The 23,089-nt window shown below is 39.2% G+C and overlaps 1 protein-coding gene across 1 annotated transcript in view; it reads left to right on the top strand.

Annotated features, from left to right (window-relative positions):
- The window catches only part of DCHS2 (dachsous cadherin-related 2), a 243,136-nt gene that overhangs the window by 127,429 nt on the left and 92,618 nt on the right, over positions 1-23,089 (top strand). Inside the window, exons 3-4 of the mRNA XM_077770949.1 lie at positions 8,250-8,481; positions 21,833-22,074. Coding sequence (XP_077627075.1) covers positions 8,250-8,481; positions 21,833-22,074 — 474 coding nt within the window. The remainder of the gene's footprint in view (positions 1-8,249; positions 8,482-21,832; positions 22,075-23,089) is intronic.

Here is a 23,089-nt window from a genome sequence, read left to right as displayed (position 1 = left end):
AAATAAACTTTTTAAAAAAAATTAAACGAAAAAAAAAAAAAAAAAAAAAAAAAAAGTATTGCACCTTGACAGAAGACCTTTAACTTTACATAATTACCCCGATAACCTCTGGGTTTTCCTCTGATACCTTCTCTTTCTAACATATATCCTGAAAGCTCTTTGGAAGGAAATCGCTAGGAACTCATTTGCTGGTGGTCACTAAAAGATTGCTATCTGTCAATAGAAAATTTTTTTCTTATAAAATACCTAGATGTTCTGGGTTTCTTTGCTGCTGTTCTATTCATCCTTTGATAACTGTCAATATTTTTTTAAGTCAATCACTTCTCCTATTCTACTGGTATTACATCTGAAACAATCTATTTTTACTGCTATTGCTGTTGCTATTTATCCCATAGATAGAAGCCATGAGAATACTATAAAATTGTATAATGAAAACAAATAATTGGATTACATTGGAGAACAAGTGGTTTTTCTCAATAAAGTGCTCTACTTTAATTATTCCATGCTTATCTCCAATTCCTTGTTTCCTGTTCCCATTCATTTTCTCCAAACAAATCTCTCTTTTTGGTATGTATGTATTAACATTCTATCTCTATTTTTTGTGACGTCTGAATTCGGTAGCTGAAATATTTGTCTGAGATAAAGCTGTTTCAACTCTACCTCACCACTCCAGGCCTAGGGGAGGGCTGTGTCAGATTAGCAATATAGAAAATAAATTGAGTTAGCCCTTCAGCGTTATATATATATATATTCATGAGAATATGTATATATTCATGAGAAAACTTGGCTATTGAAATGCTGCACAGTTGTGTGTATAGCCAGTAGCTCTCTAGAAGAAACTTTGCTGAGTAAAAGCACACACTCCTCTTTCCCCCAGCTTTATTGAAGTGTAGTTGATAAATAAAAATTATGTACATCAAGGTGTACAATGTCATGTGTTTTGGTTTTATTTTTAAATATTTATTTATTTTGAGAGAGAGAGAAAGTGTGCGTGAGTGTGTGTGCGTGCGTGTGTGTGTGTGTATGTATGTGTGTGTGTATGTGCAGGAGAGGGGCAGAGAGAGGGAGAGAGAGAATCCCAAGCAGGCTCTGCACTGTCAGTGTAAAGCCCAGCTTGGAGCTGGATCTTAGGAACTGTGAGATCATGATCTGAGGTGAAACGAAGAGTCAGTCACTGCTTAATCAACTGAGCTACCCAGGCACCCCTATCATGTTTTGATATACATATACAGTATGAAGTGATGACCACAATCAGGCTAATTAACATATCCATCAGCTCAAATAGTGAGTAATAAGAACATTTAAGATCTACTCTCGGCAAATTTCACGTACACAGTACAGTAATATTAGCTATAATCAACATGCTGTACATTAGACCTCCAGAGCTCACTCATCCTGCATAACTGAAACGTAGGGTGCACTCATTTTAATTTTAATAGATGATAGTATTCACACCTTCCAATATTCAGTTGCTTTTTTCCTATCTTATATTTCATTGGTTACCACCCCCCTCACTCCAGTTTCAAGAATAAGCTGCTACCCAGTTGCTCATGTTTTCAAGCTAGATTGTCTGAATTATATCTCAGATGGATTGCCTACCATTTTTTTAAATACACTACCAGGATTAATCCCTAAATGTCTTAGATACCACTCTACCTCATTCTTATCTCTAGAAGTTTAAACCTCCTAGCTATCTACTGTTATCCGTATTCTCATCCTCATCCTGCTCTGTTCATCTTTTAATTTGATTTTTTTAAAGTTTATTTCTTTATTTTGAGAGAGAGACAGACAGATGAAGAGCAAGCAGGAAAGAGATGGAGAGAAGGAGAGACAGAATCCCAAGCAGGGTCTGCACTGTCAGCACAGAGCCTGATCTGGGGCTGGCTTGAACTCACAAACCATGAGATCACGACCTGAGCTGAGATCAAGAGTTGGATGCTTAACCAACTGAGCCGCCCAGATGTGCCCATACTTTAAATTGAATCGATCTCCTCCTCACCCGCTCTGTCCTCCCAAACTCTTCTACCATACCCTCTGGAACTCATGGTACACCATTTAGCAGACTCCCTTAGGAACTTGGCCTGGTCTCTGACTGCTCCAATACGTTCTCACCTTGGTTAAAACGGCCTGCACCTGAGGTTACCGATTCCTCTGTAGCTTTTCACAGACAAGCCCATTTTCTGCTAATCATGAACCAAGAGGGAGGTGTTGGGGTGGGTGCCAGCCTAATTGATTGCCCATGGCAACGTCTGAATCATTTCTACTACTTTCTGTATCAAAAACTAATTCGCTTTTGAAGTTTATCTTGCTAGACTATTCCTTGGACATGCTTTGTTGTTGCTATCATGTTTTAAGCCTCTGCGTCATTTAGGACCATTACACCTTCAAGTTTTTCTTTCTACCACTGCATCTTTTGAACCATCCAACACCCTGAGCATCTCACTTCCTTGACTTTCTCACTTCCAAGGATCATCCCCTATAATTGCACAGCCTCTGAAGTCTTGATCTCAAGCATGCTGTATTCTGATAAGCATTCTCATCTTTCTGTCTTCCTTACTGTAGCCTCTTCCTTCTAGCCTACAATTCTCCCAGGTTAGGATTTTTAGTTTATTGACCCACTATTAAGTCATTCAGTTGCAAAATCCCTTTAGTTCTCTGTAATACTGTCCAGGTAAAAACCCAGCACTGTCTACACTGGACTCTGCCTTTTCTTCAAGTAACTGCTTGAGGGAGAAGTTTTTACCTTCCTGACTACTGCAGTTCACATTCTTTGCCTTCTTTCCTATTATCTTGTTAGAGATATCTGTTTGCATCAAAAGCAAATATCTTTGGGGCACTTAGGTGGCTCAAATAGTTAAGTGTCTGACTTCAGCTCAGGTCATGATCTCACGGTTTGAGTTCAAGTCCCACATCAGGCTCTGTGCTGACAGCTCAGAGCCTGGAAACTGCTTCAGATTCTGTTTCCCTCTCTCTCTGCCCCTCCCCTGCTCATGTTGTGTGTTTCTCCCTCTCAAAAATAAATAATAAACATTTAAAAATATTTTTAAAAAGGAAATATCTTTAATGTTTGGTGTCCCATCCATTCCAGCCTTTCTAAGGACATCACGTCTATAAATATTTTCTTTTTCCTGAATCACTAATATCTCAAATTCTATTGAATGTCTCCCATAAACATACAAAGTATAATAACAGTGTTTTATTTTTTTAAAAAACCCTCATTTTAAATTGCATGTACCTTTTTAGAAAACCATTTTATTCCTCTTCTTTGACAGTAAATATGCTTAAAATTGTTCTCTCCCCTTTTCTTGCTTTCTTTGACCCATTCTTCCCATCCAGCCTCTCTAGTAAAACTGCTTTTATGAACATGATTTCTGTTGTGCCACATCCTGGCATTATGCCTTTATTTTCACTTTATTCAACTTCTCAATGAACTTGAAATTATTCTTTGAATGCTGCTTCTCTTGACTTCAGTGACATCACAGCTTAATATTTTGTTCTGTTTTGTTTTCCTTAAGAAATTGGACTTTCCCTTCCTTTCACATTTGCTCATGGAATTATGAACTTTAGACTAAAACACATTGACAAGGAAAACCACAGCCCACTTGAGCTAAAAGATATGAAGAGCAAATATTGATATTCTACTGTTCTAGAGCCCTACAAGGCAAGAACAGAGAGAATGGAAAGTAGACAGTGGGCAAAGTAGAATAACGGCAGAAACTTTTTCCTATCTGCTGATTGCCATGGGCAACCCTCTAGCCTCAATATCCTATGCTTTCAAGCTTAGCACTTTCCCAAACTACTTCTCGCTTTCACAATATGTCTTGAGGGGATTGGAACTCAGGTAGATTGGTTAAGAGTCTCTTACTACAATTTAAAAAAAAATTTCTTTAAATTCCAGTTAGCTAACACACAGTGTAATATAGTTTCAGGTGTACAGGATAGTGATTCAACATTTTGGTACATCACCCAGTGCTCATCACAACAGGTGTACTCCTCAACCCCCATCACCTGCTTAACCCATCCCCCTCCATTCTGAGGTGATCCCCATGCTTATTTTCTAATTTTGATCACTTTTAAAATTATAGGTAACATACTCTTTTCTCTTAACTGTAATTTTAAAAATTAGGTGATTAAAATTATGTAAAAAAAACCAACCTATGACTTGTTGATAGAGAAAGAATAAGACAAAGTTAAGAAATATTTATGGATGGGAGGGCACATGGGTGGCTCAGTCAGGCATCCTACTTCAGCTCAGGTCATGATCTCGTGGTCCGTGGGTTCGAGCCCCGCATCAGGCTCTGTACAGACAGCTCAGAGCCTGGAGCCTGCTTCCGACTCCGTGTCCCCATTTTCTCTCTATCCCTCCCCGACTCAGTCTCTGTCTCATCTTGTCTCTCGAAAATAAATATTTTTTTAAAAATTAAAAAAATAATCATGGATGGAATTTATGGGGTGTATTACCTATTCCCAAACCTAGCAGCTGCAGATAACAAAAATTTACTATCTCACCCAATTTTTGAGGGCTGGGAATCTGGAAGAAGCTTAGCTGGGTGGTTGTGACTCAGCATATCTCAGAGGCTGCATTATCAGGATAGTCTAAGGGACTGAAGTTTCACTATGGAGAATGGGGACCTAAACACTAGGCAAAAGTGAAGGAAAATGTGTGGAGAAATCTAATCTGCTTTCAAAGCTCCTCCAGACTGTGGGAGCTACATACCAGCTGGAGACCTAAAATCATGTTTGTTTATGAGGACCCATCCCCAGGATCCCTTCAGCACTGAGCTTTCTCTCCGTTTAGTGTGCATAGCATATGCCTACCTCTGAATCCTGAAGATCCATGATCCTTTATCTGTAGTTCTGAAGCCCCAAAGCTCTCAGATAGAAAGTATATTTTGTTTTGTTTTATTGCCCTTCTTATTTTATACCAATATTATATTAGCAATATCTGTACCAATATCATATTAGCAATCAAAAGTAATGACTTAACATGTTTTGGTATAAACTAAAGATAATGGAGAGATTAATGATAGATGATTTTCAATGAAGAGAGAATTATATAATGTGGTTTTATAAGATTCCAAATGTAAGAGAAATAATCAGAGAGGAAACACAGTACTATCATAGTTTATTAAAACAGAAGCCCCAAATGAGCATTGGAATTGACCTAATTCAACATCCTTTCAAAATAGAAAATTTTAAGATCTCGTTTAGTGAGGAACCTGACTTGAACTGACATGAGGCCATTCATGTTTAAACTCACATTTAAATCCTGCTAAATGTGTCTTTCCATACATTTTGCTGCAGAATATTAAGAATTTGGTTATGCAGTGCCACCCCAGACCTGACTCGGTATATATGTACCATATGGCCTTTCTAAAACTTGAAACAGGGGTGCCTGGGTGGCTCAGTTGGTTGGGCGTCCAACTTTGGCTCAGGTCATGATCTCACAGGTCGTGGGTTCAAGCCCTGCGTCGGGCTCTGTGCTGACAGCTAGCTCTGAGCCTGGAGCCTGCTTCAGATTCTGTGTCTCCCTCTCTCTGACCCTCCCCTGTTCACGCTGTCTCTCTCTCTCTCTCTCTCTCTCTCGGAAATAAATAAAAAACATTAAAAAAATTAAAAATAAAACTTGAAACATTCCAAGACCAATCTATCTGGCCCCAAGTATTTAGGAAATGGAGGCTGTAAAATCTTAGAATGATGGTAATTAACCATTGTAAATGCTCTCATACATACTGTATCATTACTGCTTTACAGAAGACACAGCCAGGACTCAGGGACTATCTGATTTTTTCTTGTCTGTGGTCCCAGATGAAGGCAGGGCAGACATTAGACCCAGATCATTTGGCTCCAGATTGTTCCATAAACCCTGTTACACAGTGTTTGTCACATAGATTATAAATAGGAACTCTTTCTTTTTTCTGCTAAGACTGAGTCCATGGTTGGCATTGCCCTTAGCATAGTGTTTTAACAAATCTTTCATAAAGGGTAGAATTTATACCACAATACTTTAAAAAGTCTGATTTAAAAGAAGTCACCAGGGGTTTTGTGGACAGGTGAATGTCTGGTCCAGTTCCAGATCTGCAATTCACAGTCTCATTTACCTTGGGCAAGTCACGTAGTTTCTCAGTGCTTTGGTTTGCTTCTCTGTAAAAACGAGAGAAACCATCAAAATCTTAAAAAGGAGATTAGGACAATTGAAGGAGAAAATACATGCCAATCACACTTAACATACACTCACAAATGGTTATTAGAAGAGAAAAGCACCCTCACTGATTAATTTAGTAGATAAAAATTGAATTCCTAAAACAGGACACCTGAGATCTATAATAGTTTTCCTTCAGAAAGATTCATTGTTCTGTTGAGAATAAGTTTTTCAGTTTGTTAGTCTAACATCTTACTTGTTTTTGGAAGCATTGCCTGATTGAGGATCTTCATACACAGCCTAGGAATTAACATCTTTGCAAAGATCCCAGAGTGATAGTCATTTCTGCTTATCTTCCCCACTCTCTCATCACCTTCTCTCCCCATGCTTTCTTATCCCTCCCTCACACAGATGACTTCCTGAACTGAGGAGAAATATAAAAGGAAGGGGAAAGGGAAAGGTCAAAGGAAAACAGAACGGGGAAGGAGGGCAGGTTGCAGAACAGCAGAGTCTCTGTCAGGTGCTGTGCATGACTCTGTTCATGATCAGCCTGCAGCCCCTCTAGTCACCCTCCTCTGTGGACCACGGGTCATCCAGGGCTGCTGCCGACACAGCCCTGTCTGCCCTGGAATACGGGCCAACGGGCACTTGCCCACTGTGGTCGTAACCTTAGCCAGCCCGCATTTCTCCTGTTCTAGCTGATAACTGGCACAGCCCGGGCACTTTATCCCACTTAGAACATGGAAAACTGCTCTATTTTTGAAGGTGTACTTGCCAATTGTTTTTCAGTCGCCAGTGTCTAAGGTACTGGGACCTCAGAGCATGAGAGCCGTTCCCAAGCTTGTTATTGACCTCATCCCCAACCATCCTCTCTCTGTGCCTCCCTGACCCCAGGTGTGTGCTCTTCCACGGGCCTCTCTCTGTCTCCTGGGCCAAACCTTCTTTCTTCAGAATCCTCTTTCCTCTTCGCTCAGTGTGTCCCTGAAGAGTGGGAGAGGGAGGGAGAGGGGGAGAGAGAAAGAAGGAAAAGTGAGTGAGAAAGCCCAGGCTGTGCGACCTACCAAGGATTTTTGTCAAAGATGAAAGTATCAAAATGTACCAGACAGAAATGGAAAATTGTACTTTAAAGTAGGAACACATGTTTTACTTTAGAAAAGTAAAAACTGCAAAGGATTGTTTTCTTCTATTGTATTCTCTCCCCTTCTCCTGATTTTTACTTGGAGGCAACACAAAATAAAAGGAATGGGATCTATTCCCCCACTACACTATGCACTCTATTACCTTTCTAAGATTTGAAAACTCCAGAATTCCAAAGCAAATCTGACCCCAGAAATTTAGGATAAGTACCTTCACGGCCACCACCATTCTAATTGCCTCCTAGCTGGTCTCCCCCTTCACCCTTGCTGCCCTTCAGTTTATTCTGAATGCTCCAGCTAGAGTGACAGTTAAAATCTAAGTCAATTCAAACTACTCCTCTGCTCAAAACCCTCCGATAAATCCTCCTTTCAGAGGCCCACAGAGGCCTCCATGACCTGCCCCTGCCATGCCGCTACCATGCTGACATCACCCTGCTGGCTTCTTTGCTGTTTTTGAACAGGCCTGGAATGTACATTGTACTCCTGCCTCGGGGCCTTTGCACTTGCTCTTTCCTCCAGATTACTGAAGTCAAGCTCCTTCACAGAGGTCAGTCTTTACTCAGATGATACCTTCTAAGGGAGACTTCCACTGATGATCTTTTCTAAAATTATATCTTCCACCAATATTTCTTCACCCCTCCCCTTTAGCAGTTGAAACTTACCTTAGGGATAAAGGTGTTTTTGTTTTTAGTTTTTCGTCTTTGGACATCAAGAAAACTTGCCTTGAACATCTTTGGCCTGTAGTCTGAAATTACTGCCTCGTAGGAGTTTTAAGTGGTACTGTCATTCATATTTAAGAGTTAGTGCTAAAGTACAGATACCATGCTATTACACGTGAGCTCATACTTCAAGGTTAAAAGTAAAATGAATGATCTTTTTTAAAAAATTCTTTTCTAGGGTCTTTGTCAATTATTCTGCATCTCGGGGTTCAGGAGAAATCCATTTGTAATCACTTTTCATTTATTCAACAGGGGGGACTAAGTGCCCAAGCTTTTGTTCGTGTGGAAATAGAGGACGTGAATGATAATGAACCTGTCTTTAACCCATCAACCTACGTGATGAGCATTAGTGGCCAGACCCAACCAGGCACCGAGATCATCAATGTCCTTGCCACTGACAGAGATTCTGGGATATATGGAACAGTGGCCTATGAACTCGTTCCTGGAGACCTGTCATCCCTTTTCGCCATCGACTCCACTACAGGTATGTGATCTTGGAACAGTTTTCCTCTGAAACCAGCAGGTTCTCCGTAACAGCCAGGAAATTGGCAAAAGTGATTTTTTATTAGCATGGATACTGCAGGGCTCACTTCACCTTCCAGAAGGCAGCAAGGTATATTGTAAAGATCTGAGACTTCGTGATTAGATGAGACCAGGTGGGAGTTCAAGCCTTGTTTCCCACTGGTCTTAATGATCTTTAATGGCCTCAGTCTCTTTACTTTAAAGGTCGTGATATTAATCCCTATATTGCAAGGTTTTGTGAGTATTAAAGGCAGTCAATTATGAGAAACAACTGGCCAATAGTATTTATTTTGCAAATGTTCATTCACTCCATCTGTAGATGACAAGATCATCTACAGATGATTTCCTTCATTTCAATGTATTAGTAGATAACATTAGTCCAAAGAGCATTGCATGGACATCCAAAGTAGATCTCCTTCTTCTACTAGGTCTGGCATTCCCTAGTCTCTTTGGGTCTTAGCTTCCTTGTTTTTAAAATGGTACCTAAAGCTCTATTTAATTCTCTAATATGGTAATTGCATCTGCCAGAAACTGCAGTGGGTAAACTGAGTCTTCTAGAAATAGTAGAATGGCAGGAGGTTATCATCACATTCTTATTGATTTATTGTTAACAAAGTAATGTTTGAAATACTTGATGACAAGAAAATAGGACATTTCAAGTACAGTGTATTACATTGTAATACTTCTCAGATAGTAGAGAGATTCTGGTCCCAAAATGATCCAGAAAAAAAAAAGCAGTTCTTTTACATTTTTCCTTCTTTTAAAATGTTTTCAAATTTAATTTTACTTTATTATAGTAAGAACACTTAACAGGGGCTCTGCCCTCTTAACAAACTTTTAAGTATATGATACATAATTGTTGACTCCAGGTACAATGTACAGCACACCACTAGAACTTATTCATCTTGCTTAACTGAACCTTTATGCCCACTGAGTAGCAATTTCCCATTTCTTCCTCCTTGATTGCCTCTGACAACCACCATTCTACTCTGATTTTATGACTGACTATTTTAGAGACCTCATGTAAGTGGGATAATGCAGTATTTGTGCTTTTGTTACTGGCTTCATTCACTCAACATAATGTCTTCCAGCTCATCCATGTTTTTGCATATTGCAGGATTTCCTTCTGTGTCAGGGCTGAATAAAAATCCATATTTGTGGAATGCATATACCACATTTTCTTCATCATTCATCTATGGATGGACATTTAGTTTGTTTCTACAACTTGGCTGTTATGAACAGTACTTCAATGATCATGGAAGTGCAAATATCTCTTTGAGATTCTACTTCTCCTTTTTAAAAATTGTTCATTTATTTATTTTGAGAAGAGAGAGTGAACAGGGGAGGGGCAGAGAGAGAATCCCAAACAGGCTCTGCACTGTCAGCACAGAGCCTGACTCGGGGCTTGATCTCACGAATTGTGATCTCACGAATTGTGAGATCATGACCTGAGCTGAAATCAGAGAGTTGGATGCTTAACCAACTGAGCCACCCAGGCGCCCCAAGATTATATTTCCTGTTAAAGCACCTGAGCACGAGTAGAATGTGTTTTATTGTGATGACGATAATGTCAGGGGCTACAATAGACATTTCCTGTACAAGGTCTTTTTTGGATCTTCACAATACCCTCTGCAACAACTGTATTCATTAGCCTCAAACAGTAATTTACACAGGAAAGCTAATCTACCAAGGGAGCTTGGCTTCTCACCCAGGCACGGTAAGGGGAGAGTCATTGCTTCTTGCCTGGAAGGTGGACTTTCATCCTGTGTGTGTGTGACTGGCTGGGGGATTAGTTGTTATTTACAATGGCAGTCTTAATATGGTAGAACTTGCCTTGCTCAAAATAATACACTGACATGGATCCTTTAACATTTTAAAAATCAGAAGAGATTTTTTTTTTTTTAGGAAATTACTTATCTTGGCTTTTTCAAAATTCATCTGAACTGCTTGTCAAATTGTCAGGCCCTCTAGGACACTAGCATTGCCAAAAATATATAGGTCAGCCAGTGATCAGGGCATAGGATCTAAAAACATTTAGTAGATTGTTTTTAAAAGCCATCAATATACTCATCGTCTGGTTTCCTCTGGAAGGTCTTGAAGGATGAGCTGTAGTGTGTTCTGTTTTTAGAAGAGATCTCGTATTGCTGCACGGGCTTCATTCAGCCACAGGCTTCCATTCCTGGCACAGGCCAGAAGACATATGCCGTTGTTAATCAAGGAGAACGCTTTACGTGGGTCATTATCTAGGAAAGTATCATGGTATTTTTTTTTTTTAAAGCAAAGACCAAATTCGTAATGGAAGTAGCCTGGGGTTGTTATTGTTGGCAGTTTTGATGCCAGTTCATTTAGGTTGAAGATGTTTTTCCAACAGTGCTTAGAATTTGGTTGCACTTAATATCAATTCATGAGAAATTCATGAGGCCTGGGAATGCTTTACTTTAACCTTTAGAAGAGAATTAAACAGCATCACAACTAGCTATGGGGAAAAGTTGCCTAGTGAACAGGCAGTCTTCAATTTGAACAGCTGGATTCAAGTTCATCTGTTGGCCGACCACAACTCTGAATATATTTTCTTTTTTTCTAATTTTTTTTAAATGTTTTGTTTATTTCTGAGAGAGAGAAGAGAGAGAGACAGTGTGAGCAGGGGAGGGTCAGAGAGACAGGGAGATACAGAATCCGAAACAGGCCCCAGGCCCTGAGCTAGCTGTCAGCACAGAGCCTGATGTGGGGCCTGAACCCACGAACTGTGAGATCATGACCTGAGCCAAAGTCAGATGCTCAGCCGACTGAGCCACCCAGGCACCTCTTTAAAAAAAAATTTTTTTTTAGTGCTTTATTTATTTCTGAGAGAGAAGAGAAAGAGCGTGAGCAGGGGTATATTTTCTATATTGTACATAATAGACTTTTAGACCATGCCATCAAAGCTAATTTGTCAGTGTCCTTTAAGAGTAGAACAAGGAACTGTGTTGGAATAAGGGTTTCCTCTTCTGGATCTATTTTTTGGTTGTAACCTATAAAAAGTTGGACTTTCTTTCTTCTGCCATTAGGTCTGTCTTTACAGAGGCTTCCAGTATAAATACAGAGTCAAGAGATTGCTTCCATCAATATATATTTGTAGACTGAATGAATAAGTGACATCTAGAAATCATTGAAAAGTGATTTAAATCCTTATTACATATTCTTAAGAAACTTCGAGGGAGTGTCATTGATAACACAGAACAAAACTTAACTTAAAATCCTCTTTCCCCATCGCAGTGTGGTAGGTAATGCTGTGGCCGCCTCAAAATTCTCTCAAATTAGTTCCAGCCTCTCTGTGCTAGCGAGCACTTTTCTAGATATATATGCTAACTATGCAAATATATTTGTACTTATATGTAGTTATATATAGCATTATATAATTACATAGATGTCTAGTTGTAGAGTTTTATATGAGAAAGATATGGAACATTGATGAGCTAATTTCTACATTGTCATCTCTTCCTGAATCACTCTAAAAATCTCTCTCAGAGAGACATCCATTCATTTGCTCATGGGTTGATGCATCTTCTGTCAGACATGCTATTTTAGAAGCTTCCATGCTTTGTGCTATAGGCTCATGTTTTCCTGAAGGCAAGAGATTTCCCATTGATCTCTCTATACCACAACCAAGACTCATGCTTTAAAAATAGAGCTCTTTGACTTTCTGTGTTCATCTGGTAAGAAAAATGTTTTGGAGAAAACTGGAAGGGGGTGTGGTGATGTCATGACTGTTTTCTCTTGTGGGTTTATCTTCCTGTTCTGTTTCTGGTTTTCTAAGTTTGTTGTTGGTTCAAAGCACATTTTTGTAAAACGTGCTTCGGCACCAGGAGAGAGATAGTAAGCTGAGCCTTCATTTCTCTTGCTCTCCGTTAGCTGGGCTCCTTTGATGTGGGCACGAGTCAGACCACACTGTTTTGAGTTTTAAAAGAAGGAACACGAGAGTCATACTTATTAATAGCTCTTTTTATGTTTTTAATCCCATTTTGTGAATTGTATGTAGATTTTTTTCCCTACATCGTTTGAAGTATTCTCTTTAGGAGCATGAAAAGAGTAGTTCTCAGCTTTTGTGTTTGTCCTGTTTATTTAGTAACCTTACACTGAAGCAAATGTTACTGCTAATTTTATTATTTTAAGGTGTCAGATTGAAAACATTTGTGCTGGTTGTTTACAGCAGTCCAACTACCTCTTTGCTATGGCTACCTTCGGTTAAATTCTCCTGGTTCACCTTTTTTTTACAGAAGCAAGTCAACAATGTAAAGAAAAGTCCGTTAAAGTTCTAAAGACTTCTGCTGAAGGCAGAAAATGGAAGCATGTTCATCCTCTCAAGATGTATTATTCACACGGTGCCTGGGTGGCTCAATCGGTTAAACTTCCAGCTCTTGATTGTGGCTCAGGTCATAATCTCACAGTTCATGAGTTCAAGCTCTGTATCAGGCTCTGTACTGACAGTGTGAGGCCTTCTTGGGATTCTCTCTTTCTCTCTTTCACTCTCTCTCTCTCTCTACTTCTTCCCCACTTGCATGTGCTCAAATTTTCTATTTCTCTCAAAATAAGTAAATATTTTCCAAAAAATATTTTAAAAAAAGACATATTTATTCAATACCTATTATGTGCCAAGCACTCACTGTTTTAGGTATTGGTGTACATCAGTGAGTGAGAAAGATAAAAATTCCTGTTCTCATAAAGCTTACAACAAAAGCTTATGTCGCCCTGCCTATTGTCTGTTCTATGTTTAGTTGCGGTGTACCCAAAATCCAAGTTTAGCATTACAGAAGAACAAGTAATTAAAAGGGTAACTGAGTGAGTGAAACTGCCACACAAAGGCAGCTATGCCTCTGTGTTTGGTTGCAATCTTTTGTTTGTACGGGGTGTGTGGACTTTAATATGGACTGTAAGTAATGTAGCACAGACTCTGTTTTTCTTTATTTCAAGGGCAAATCTTTTTCTAATGTGAGTGTTAGGCTCACATTTCATATCATGTAATGATTCTCATAATTCTTCATGATTGCCACTTTCCTACATTTAGAACATTCTGATGTGTAGCTAATAAATTAAAACCACATCTCATTTCATAAAGGATGTGGACCTACTCATGCTAAAAAAAAAATGACTTTTATTTGCAAGACAGAGACTAAAATTAATCACGAACACCAAATCAGTGTGTTTCGGTTTTGTAGGAAACAAAAATATATTAGAGAGTTTTCCTATTAATTTTTCTAGTATAAGATCACAGACTCTTGGGGATGGAAGGGACTTTCCAATTCAGCTCCCTTATTTAGCAGAGGAAGAAACTGAGGCTGAAAGGGATTCGGTGACTTGCCTAAGGATACACAGTGGGTATATGGCAGAATTGGACATAAACCCTCTCTTGGACCCATTATCGGTTCCCATTTAGGTCTCTCTCAGATGATAACACCTTTCAATATCTTTTCCATATATTGCCTCTATGAGCCTTACATCAACTTATGACATAAAGCAGATGCTTTTGTGCCTGTCTGCAAAGAAGAGAATAAAGACCTTAAGTATCTCGGTGACTTACTGAGGCACATAGTCATAAACCTGACACTTGAATTTACTTCTCAGACTTCCATTTCAAGGCTCTTTCCACTATTATGCCTTCCCCCCACCCCTTTTAAACTAAAAGAAAATCTAAAATAAATAGAAGTTTCATTGTTTCAACTAAATAAGATAGAAAAATGATCTCTTGCTGTGACTTCGCGTATAAGCCTATTTGAAACACCAAATCATCTCTTGATTTATTTGTTCTTTTCAACAGAATACATAGAATTCAGTGGTGTCTTCTAAAATGGGTATGTTTTCCTTAAAAATCCTTTCATTGTTGATATGAGACAGAATTTTCAGTCCGTTCTATTCCTTTCAGCCACTACAACTTAGTAACCCCTATATGTGTATGAAATAAATAGCATAATGTCACCTATTTACTGAATAAGTCTTTATATTCTCACAAACTGAATATAGGGAAGACATCATAAATACTAATGACTAATAGGGAATTGGTATCAACATCTCGTTGTTTTTGGTCTGTCTCTGTTTTTGAGAAAACTACACTTAATAGACTCCATGTTTGGTAATGGTCATGATTTTGTGCTTGTTTTTGTTCTTACCTATCCCATAGCTTACAAGTTTAGCAATGGCCCCCAGATTATTTTCTAACTATGAATGACCACCTTGGTTGAGGATCTCATCTTTTTCAGGAGATTGGTTTCTGACAGTCAATATTGCTTCATTAGTAGAATTATATGTATACTAGATTTTAATTAAGAGAGGACTTTTGCCTTTAATTAATTAATTAATTTATTTATTTATTTAATTTTTGAGAGACAGAGTGCAAGCAGAGGAGAGACAGACACATACAGAATCTGACACAGGCTCCAGTCTCTGAGCTGTCAACACAGAGGCTGACACAAGGCTTAAACTCATCAACCATGAGGTCATGATCTGAGCCGAAGTCGGATGCTTAATCAACTATGCCACCCAGGCGACTCTGTCTTTAAGTTCTTTAATTAGTCTATCAATTAAAATATTTCATGCCAACACTTTCCTCTATTTAAATAAAAAGTGACAAGGTAAAGAACATAGACAAACATTGCGCATTTTAATTGGTGTGTACAAATCCAAGCACTCAGTAATATAAGCATAAAATAACCAGTGTTCATTAACAGCCAGTAAATGAATTGATGTTAATTTTTTTAAAGTTAAAGTTTGTCTCCTGCACTGGTGCTTAGTGATAATTTGTAAGTTTCATGAAAAAGATGAGAGCCAAGTAATTACTGTACTTTATAATATGAAAATATAATGCCATAAATTCTAAGTTGAAAATGTAGGCAAAATGATATTCATTTTATTGACTATTTTGTTATTTATTACATACATAAGTATGCATATTTATAAGTAATATATATTATAGAGCTGTATATAGTTATTTTCTGGCCCCTCCTTTTATTATACACCTCAGATTATTTAAAATTGTTGGATGCAAGGGGTGCTTGGATGGCTCAGTTGGTTAAGCATCTGACTTTGGCTCAGGTCATGATCTCAGCGTTTGTGAGTTCAAGTCCCGCACTGGGCTTGCTGCTGCCAGCGTGGGGGCCTGATTCAGATGTTCTGTTACCCTCTCTCTCTGCCTCCCTGCTGCTTGTGCATGCATGCTCTCTCTCAAAAATAAACAAACATTAAAAATTAAAATTGTTGGATTCAAGTAAGTGGGTTTTCTTAAGCCTCTTCATATTCAAGTGTTAAAAAGTGAATGTTTTGAAACATTCAGGACACAGAAGAACAAAGTTAATCCTAATACTTCCCTCTTCTAAGTGGTCAGTTTTGGTTCAAAGAAATTCCCTAGCTTCTTCCTGGTCTTTAATACAAATTGCTTCACCACGCAAAATTGGCTTTGAAAGTCCAAAAAACAGTGACTGCTGAAAAGAGCCCTAATAAAATTCATATATGGAGACCTAAAATGGACTTTGTTCAAATATAAAGACATATTTGGTCATTTCACTCCCCTGCCTAAAATGTTCTATTGACTTTCCATGGCTCTTTGGCTGAAGACCAAATCGTTGTTATGGTCTGCCAGGCCTTGCACGATCTGCTCTGCTTTCCACCGTGGCCTAAGCTCCAGTATTTCTTCTTTTCATCTCTGTGCTTATTCCTTACACCAACTACCGCTTCTCCTCCTCCTCATCTTATCATCAGACTTACATTAAGCAAGCTCATTCTACTGTTGCATCAAACCGAATGCCAAGTATCAGGCTATAGTAGAAACCGTAGTTATCATAGGAACTGAACACTTGAGGCTTCATGTCCAGCCTAACTTTTCTGTCTGGGTGAACTATGGAGGAAGCAAAATCATATCTGGAAAAGTTTATAAGTGGGCATTGATTTTTAAAGAAGAGAATGAGAGGAGTGCCTGGGTGGTTCAGGCAGTTAAGCATCTGACTTCGGCTCAGGTCGTGAACTCATGGATCGTGAGTTCAAGTCCCTCATTGGACTCTGTGCTGACAGCTCACAGCCTGGAGCCTGCTTCAGATTCTGTGTCTCCCTCTCTCTCTGCCCCTACCCCACTCATGCTCTATCTCTCTCTCCCTCTCTCTCAAAAGTAAATAAATATTTTTAAAAATTAAAAAAAAAATCTAAAGAGGGGTTGTCTAACAGTAAAATAAAGAAGAGGTTTCCAGGCCACCTGAGTGGCTCAGTCAGTTAAGCATCCAGCTTCGGCTCAGGGCATGACCTCATTGTTCATGAGTTCGAGCCCCACATCAGCCTCTGTGCTGACGGCTCAGGTCCTGGAGCCTGCTTAAGATTCTGTGTCTCCCTCTCTTTCTGCCCTTCCTGCCCCTCTCAAAAATAAACCAACATTAAAATTTTTTTTAAAAAATAAAAGAAGAGGTTTTTAGGTGGAGACAAACTCTAGGAGTTTATAGGGGCAAAGAAGTACTTAATGGTTTCTCTTGGATGTGGGTTGTTTGTGAGGGAGAGAGCCAATAATGTGTGTGTAGAATTGTTTCAGATGCTGCCCATAAAGGGCCAGCAGGAGGAGCTTTGAACATTTCTAGCTCTGTAGGCATCAAGGAAGCAAGCAGGAAAGTGACCTGTCTAAAGAGAGACGTGCTCACCTCGGTTAAAGCAGCCTCGGGTTGGAGATTTGAAACTTTCTCCAAAAAGACGCATGACTGCATCCGTAAGAGAAAGTGGTCTTTAAACAGCTGCCCAGGCCAAGGAGTGCCAGCACGATAGTGCCTGTCCAGTCAGAATGTTCCTGGTCCTCTCTCCTTCCCTCTTTTCCCCTTTCTTCAGTCCTGGATGGTCAGGAACTCCTACTGTGTTAGCAAGATGAAGGAGAAGAGCTAGATGGGGAAGGAGAGAAGCAATTACTTCCAACTTGTAACTTGTGTCCCACCTGAACTTTCAATCCAGTTTTGAATTTTGATTATTAATGGACCTTCATATTCAAGTTATTAAATTGAGGTTGTTTTGTGACTCAAACTAACAGAAAGAATAAAATATCTAGGAATAAACTTAACCAAGGAGGTAAAAGAGTGTACTCTAAAAATTGTAGGGTACTAATGAAGGAAACTGAAGATGACACAAACAAATGGAAAGGTATTCCATGCTCATGGATTAGAAGAATTAATATTGTCAAATGTCCATATAACCCAGAGCAATCTATAGATTTGATACAATCCCTATCAAAACACTAACAGCATTTTTCACAAAACTAGAACAAATAATTTACTAAAATTTGTATGGAACAACACAATTTTAATTGGTTCATAGTGACTGTGGAAATTATTGGAGCCTCCTTAATTTTCACTTAGACGCAAGTAAGAACAGTGAGTCATACAAGATAAATTTGAATAGGAGAAAAAAAGTGGCTCTGTGATTGCACCCCATGAGCTGTGTTTCATCACCATATTTGTTACATTTGTTACATATTTATGGCAGCAGAGATCATCATGTCTGAAGTAGAGAGATGGGCAACAGAATGACAGATACATTGAGTAAGGTCACTTATGAAGCACTTTAAAATCATAACAGAGGGGTGCCTGGGTGGCTCAATCGGTTAAGCATCCGACTGCAACTCAGGTCAGGATCTCATGGTTTGTGAGTTCGAGCCTGGCGTCGTGCTCTGTGCTGACAGCTCAGAGCCTGGAGTCTGATTCTGTGTCTCCCTCTCTCTGACCCTCCCCTGCCTACGCTGTCTCTCTCTCTCTCTCTCTCTCTCTCAGAAATAAATAAAACATTAAAAAATTTTAGAAAAAAAATGTAAAAAAATAAAATCATGGCAGAGAAGTTCAAATTTGATTTTTGTAGAGAATAAGGGATGACATGACGATTTTGAGCCTCAGCATGTCATGGTGGTGTTTAAGGAAAATTACCCCGGGAGTGGCGTGCTAGTTGCCTCCTTTCTTTATTCTAACACGATGGAGAGAGAGTGAACTCTCTGATGTCTCCCTTTATAAGGATACCAGTCCTATAAGATCAGGTTTCACCCCTGTGACCTCATTTAACCTTAATTATTTCAAATGCAGTCATATTGGGGATTAGGACTTCAACATATGAATATTTACGGGACAAAAGTCCATAGCACATATGCTCATTAAAACTATAGGAGTGTAAGGGGCACCTGGGTGGCTCAGTTGGTTAAGTGTCTGACTTTGGCTCAGGTCATGATCCCACAGTTCATGGGTTTGAACCCCACATCAGGCTCGTCAGCTCAGAGCCTGGAGTCTGCTTTGGATTCTGTGTTTCCCTCTCGCTCTGCTCCTCCCCCACCCACACTCTGTTTCTCTCTCTCAAAAATAAATAATTAAAGAAAACATTTCAAAATTAAGAAAAAAACTATAGGAATGTAAGAAAGCTGATAATGAACTGTGCCATAATCTCAACCTAGAGAAGATACTCTCTCTTTATAGTTGTTCAGACCCTTCCATGTTTTCTAGCAGGCATATTTTTCTGTGTGTGTATGGGGGGCGGGGGGGAGCGGTACACAAAGTAGGTGTTCGTGTTTATGATTATATTTTACATATTGTTTTGTAATCTAACATTCTCACTTAGCAACACCTCTTGGATTTTTCACAGTGGAGAATATTTTAAAAATAGTTATTCAGTACTAATTTTTTTAACACACTGAGTTGATACTATAGATTGAACTTTTACAGTTTTTTTCCCACATAAAATGTAGCATGTAAAATCTTTCTAGATAAAAACACTCATATCTATTCTTTTCAGATGCTACATTAATATTCTATCGTATTAATATATCACATTGTATTGAGCCATTTATTCTTTTTTTGTGCTATCCCTTTAAGGGTGGGGACTTAGTTTCCTCTCACCCTCCCAGCTCTTCCAGAGCCTGCTGAGTTTTTAAAATTCCAAGTTTTAAGTTGTAAGAACTCAGTTGGGCTCCTCTGGTTTTCACCGCCAAATGTCAGAGGGATTCATCCTCCCCCTGTGTGCTCCCTGTGTGGGGGTCTCTTTCTCTCCCCTCTCCTGACAGGCACTGTGCTTCCCTCTTGCAGACAGACAGTTTCTGAGGGCGGTTACTTCTAGACCCTTGCCTCCGCCCCTTCCTACCCTCTTCCATGTGGCCTTTTCTTTCCATATAGTTGTGGAGCTTATTCTGCCAGGCTTCAGGTCAGTTTCTGGGTTATTTATACCGATGTGAGCATTATCTCGCTGTATCCGTGGGAAGAGGGTCGTCCTACTCTGCGAGCTTCCCCGGAACTCCCATCCATTCTCTTCTCGATGGATAGTGAAGTCACTTGTGATATTGCAAAGGCATCCTCCCCAATTCTTTCCATGCACTGCTGTAAGCAGGGGGTAGGCTTCTAGGTGACTGAATATGAACAGTTTTCAGTTTGATACATAATGCCTAAGTGCTTTTAAACAGTGTACAATCCATATCATTTATTTTCCCTGAGTGTTATCACTTTAAAAGTTTGACAAACATTAGAGTAAAAGCAAGAGGCAATTGTCTTCCTTTCATAATTTTCTCTTGTTTTTTTTTTTTTTAATTCAGTTTGAACATTATCATATTTGCTCATGTTCCTTTCTTTTATTTAAACTCTCTCTCCTGTGACTCCTGGGTAGCTCCATCCGATAAGTGTCCTACTTCTGGGTGTCTCAGTTGGTTAAGCGTCCTATTTCAGCTCAGGTCAATGATCTTGAGGTCCGTGATCTCAAGCCCCACATAGGGCTCTGAGCTGTTACTAGTCCAGCATCGAGTTCTGTGCTTATAGCTCAGAGCCTGCATCCTGCTTTGGATTCTGTGTCTCCCTCTCTCTCTGCTCCTCCCCAGCTCATTCTGTCTCTCCCTCTCCCTCCTTCTCCCTCCCTCTCCCTCTCTTTCCCTCTCTCAAAAATAAACATATAAAAATAAAACAAACTATCTGTCCTTATCTACTGCTAACTTCACTTTTGGTTTACTTGTATTTTCCCCCTTTGTTGCAGAACTCTTCATTTATTATTAGGATATAAATTGTTTCAAAATGTTGTCTTTTGATTTTATTTATAAATCATCAAGCAAATTAATGAACTCGTGACTGAATAAGAAAGATTAAAAATCACTAATTAAAATGTGTTAAATTTATCATAAGCATGTGTACACAGGCCACTGTCGGATCATAGAAGGTAGATCTAAAGCAAAGTGGAAGGTATATGAAGGTCACCTGCACCAGGTGAGACTTGAGCTGTGCTCTAAAATGTGACTGGAAGTCAGAAAAGATGAAGAGGTTTTTCTAGGAGGGGGATGCAGTAATCCAAAAGAAAAAGAGCAAGATCTGGAATTTATACGTGTTTCACTGTGCTCAGAGCTACTTTAGAAGTTGAAATTTTAGTTTTCTTCTGTAGAGCTAGGATCCTGATGCCTGGGCAAATTGTGACCATCCTACAATCTTGCATTAGCTGAGATTACATTGGATCATGGGGTCATACTCTACTATCCCATCACCCGGGGCTGGTGATATGGCTCTAGGTCCTAACAAAGGTGACACAATTTCTGTTTCCTAGTGAATTGATATACTTCCAAGATGTCGAATGTTTAAGCTTTAAGAAAATATTGCTTCCCTGACAGAATTTGGACATCATCTTGCAAACATGCTCGAGTTCTTGTATTAGAATGTAGAGATGTTAGGGTTCTCCAGAGAAACAGAACCAGTAGTAGAGATAGATAGATAGATAGATAGATAGATAGATAGAGATTTATTGTAAGGAATTAGCTCATGTAATCATGGAAGAAAAACCCCAAGATCTGCAAGGGGTTGGTAAACTGAAGACCCAGGAGAACCGATGATGTAGCTCCAGTCTGGTGGCTGACAGTCTCAAGACTTAGGAAGAGCTGAGGTTTCAATATAAATCTGAAGGCTGGAAAAAAGAAAAGAAAACAGAACAGAACAAGACAAAACAGTCTCAGCTCAAAGGCAGTCAGGCATGAGGAATCACCCTTTCTCAGGGAAGTGTCAGCCTTTCTGTTGTATGTAGGCCTTCAACTGATTGGATGAGGCCCAACCACATCAGGGAGGGCAACCTGCTGCAATTAGTCCACCCATTTAAACATTAGTCTCATCCAAAACACCATCACAGAAACATGTTGCATAATGTTTGACCAGATGTTTGGGCATCCCATGGCCCAGTCAAGTTGACAGCAGATTAACAGAGTAGAGTTAGCAGATCGGGTGTTGCTATTGCTCATCAGGGTTTTGTTTTGTTTTGTTCTGTTTTGTTGTTTTCTGGGTTTTTTGCATGTTCCCTGTTTTCAATTCTTTCCTTCCCCTACCCAGGAATTATTTACTTAACATCAACTCTTAGTCATTTGGACTCTACTACACTTTTGCTGATGGTCTGTGCTCGAGATGGTGGCGGGCTCACATCTATCATTAACGCCGACATCACTATACACGTTCTTCAGACAATGCTGGCGCCTGCTGAATATGAAAGGCCTAAGTATACTTTCTCAGTTTATGAAGATGTACCTGAAGACAGTCCTGTGGGAACAGTGAAAGCAAAAGAGTCCTGGAGTAAGTACTTCTGAGGCCCTGTTAAAACCCATGATTGGAATCATTTCTTGTGTTGCCTTAGGCTGTGCAATCTTGAATGAATCTTTTCCTCTCTCCATGCAAGAAGAATGGAGACCACACAATCTGTGATGCACTCTTTGTTCTTTCAACATTATTTCTATCCTACAATTTTTCCTAATCAAAAAAGTGATAGGTACTTTGAAAAGTTTAAAACAATGCAGAATGATTATAATGTAGAAAGTATGCATCTATAACCCACTCTTCCAAACACACACATGTGTACACACACACTTTAAAATTTTTTATGAAAATATATCCTACTACATTTTTTGTTTTACAATTACTCTTTCCCCCCGACTTTATAGATGGAGGACAGTTTTCTAAGTAACTGGATATCATTCTGTTTCATTTTTAAAAAAAAAGATTGCATAGTACTTTCACTTAGATGTAAACATGTTTTGCTGTTAATGTGAATGATTTACAATCATTTTTTGCTAGTCCTAATAATATTCAAGCAAATATCCATGTACAACTTATAGAGGTTTCTCTGCAGGATACATACCTGGAGGTGAATTACTTGTCTAAAGATCTTGTCCTGCTCACAGTCTACTTCTTCTGTGTCCTCTTCCCTTCCCTTACTGTTTTTTGGGGGTATGTGCCATTCCTAGGTAGATATCATAGAAAAGCATCAAGTAGAAACTTAACCTGTCTTCCCCAAATATGTAAAGCAGGCATCCAAATTATTTTCTGAATATCTTTCCCTTTTACTTAATATAAAATTATTGAAAGGAAGAGAGTGAAACCTGTGCCTTACTCCTTGTCCATTGGACATTATCCTTGTTCACGAATCCGTCTAAACCTTGTATCCACTTTCCAGTAGATTTTGGAGAGCCGAGGAAGATGTAACGCACTGCATAGTGTTTTCCACAGATGTAGTATAGATTCATGCTTTTAGTGGGTGCATTCTTTTGGCACAGGGTGACTGTTTTCTTTCTCTGCCTCTACCCCCCCCCCCCCCCC

Source organism: Crocuta crocuta, unplaced genomic scaffold, assembly GCF_008692635.1.
Source record: "Crocuta crocuta isolate KB4526 unplaced genomic scaffold, BGI_CrCroc_1.0 scaffold166, whole genome shotgun sequence".
NCBI classification, from domain to species: domain Eukaryota; kingdom Metazoa; phylum Chordata; class Mammalia; order Carnivora; family Hyaenidae; genus Crocuta; species Crocuta crocuta.
This window is presented reverse-complemented; position numbering and strand designations above follow the sequence as displayed.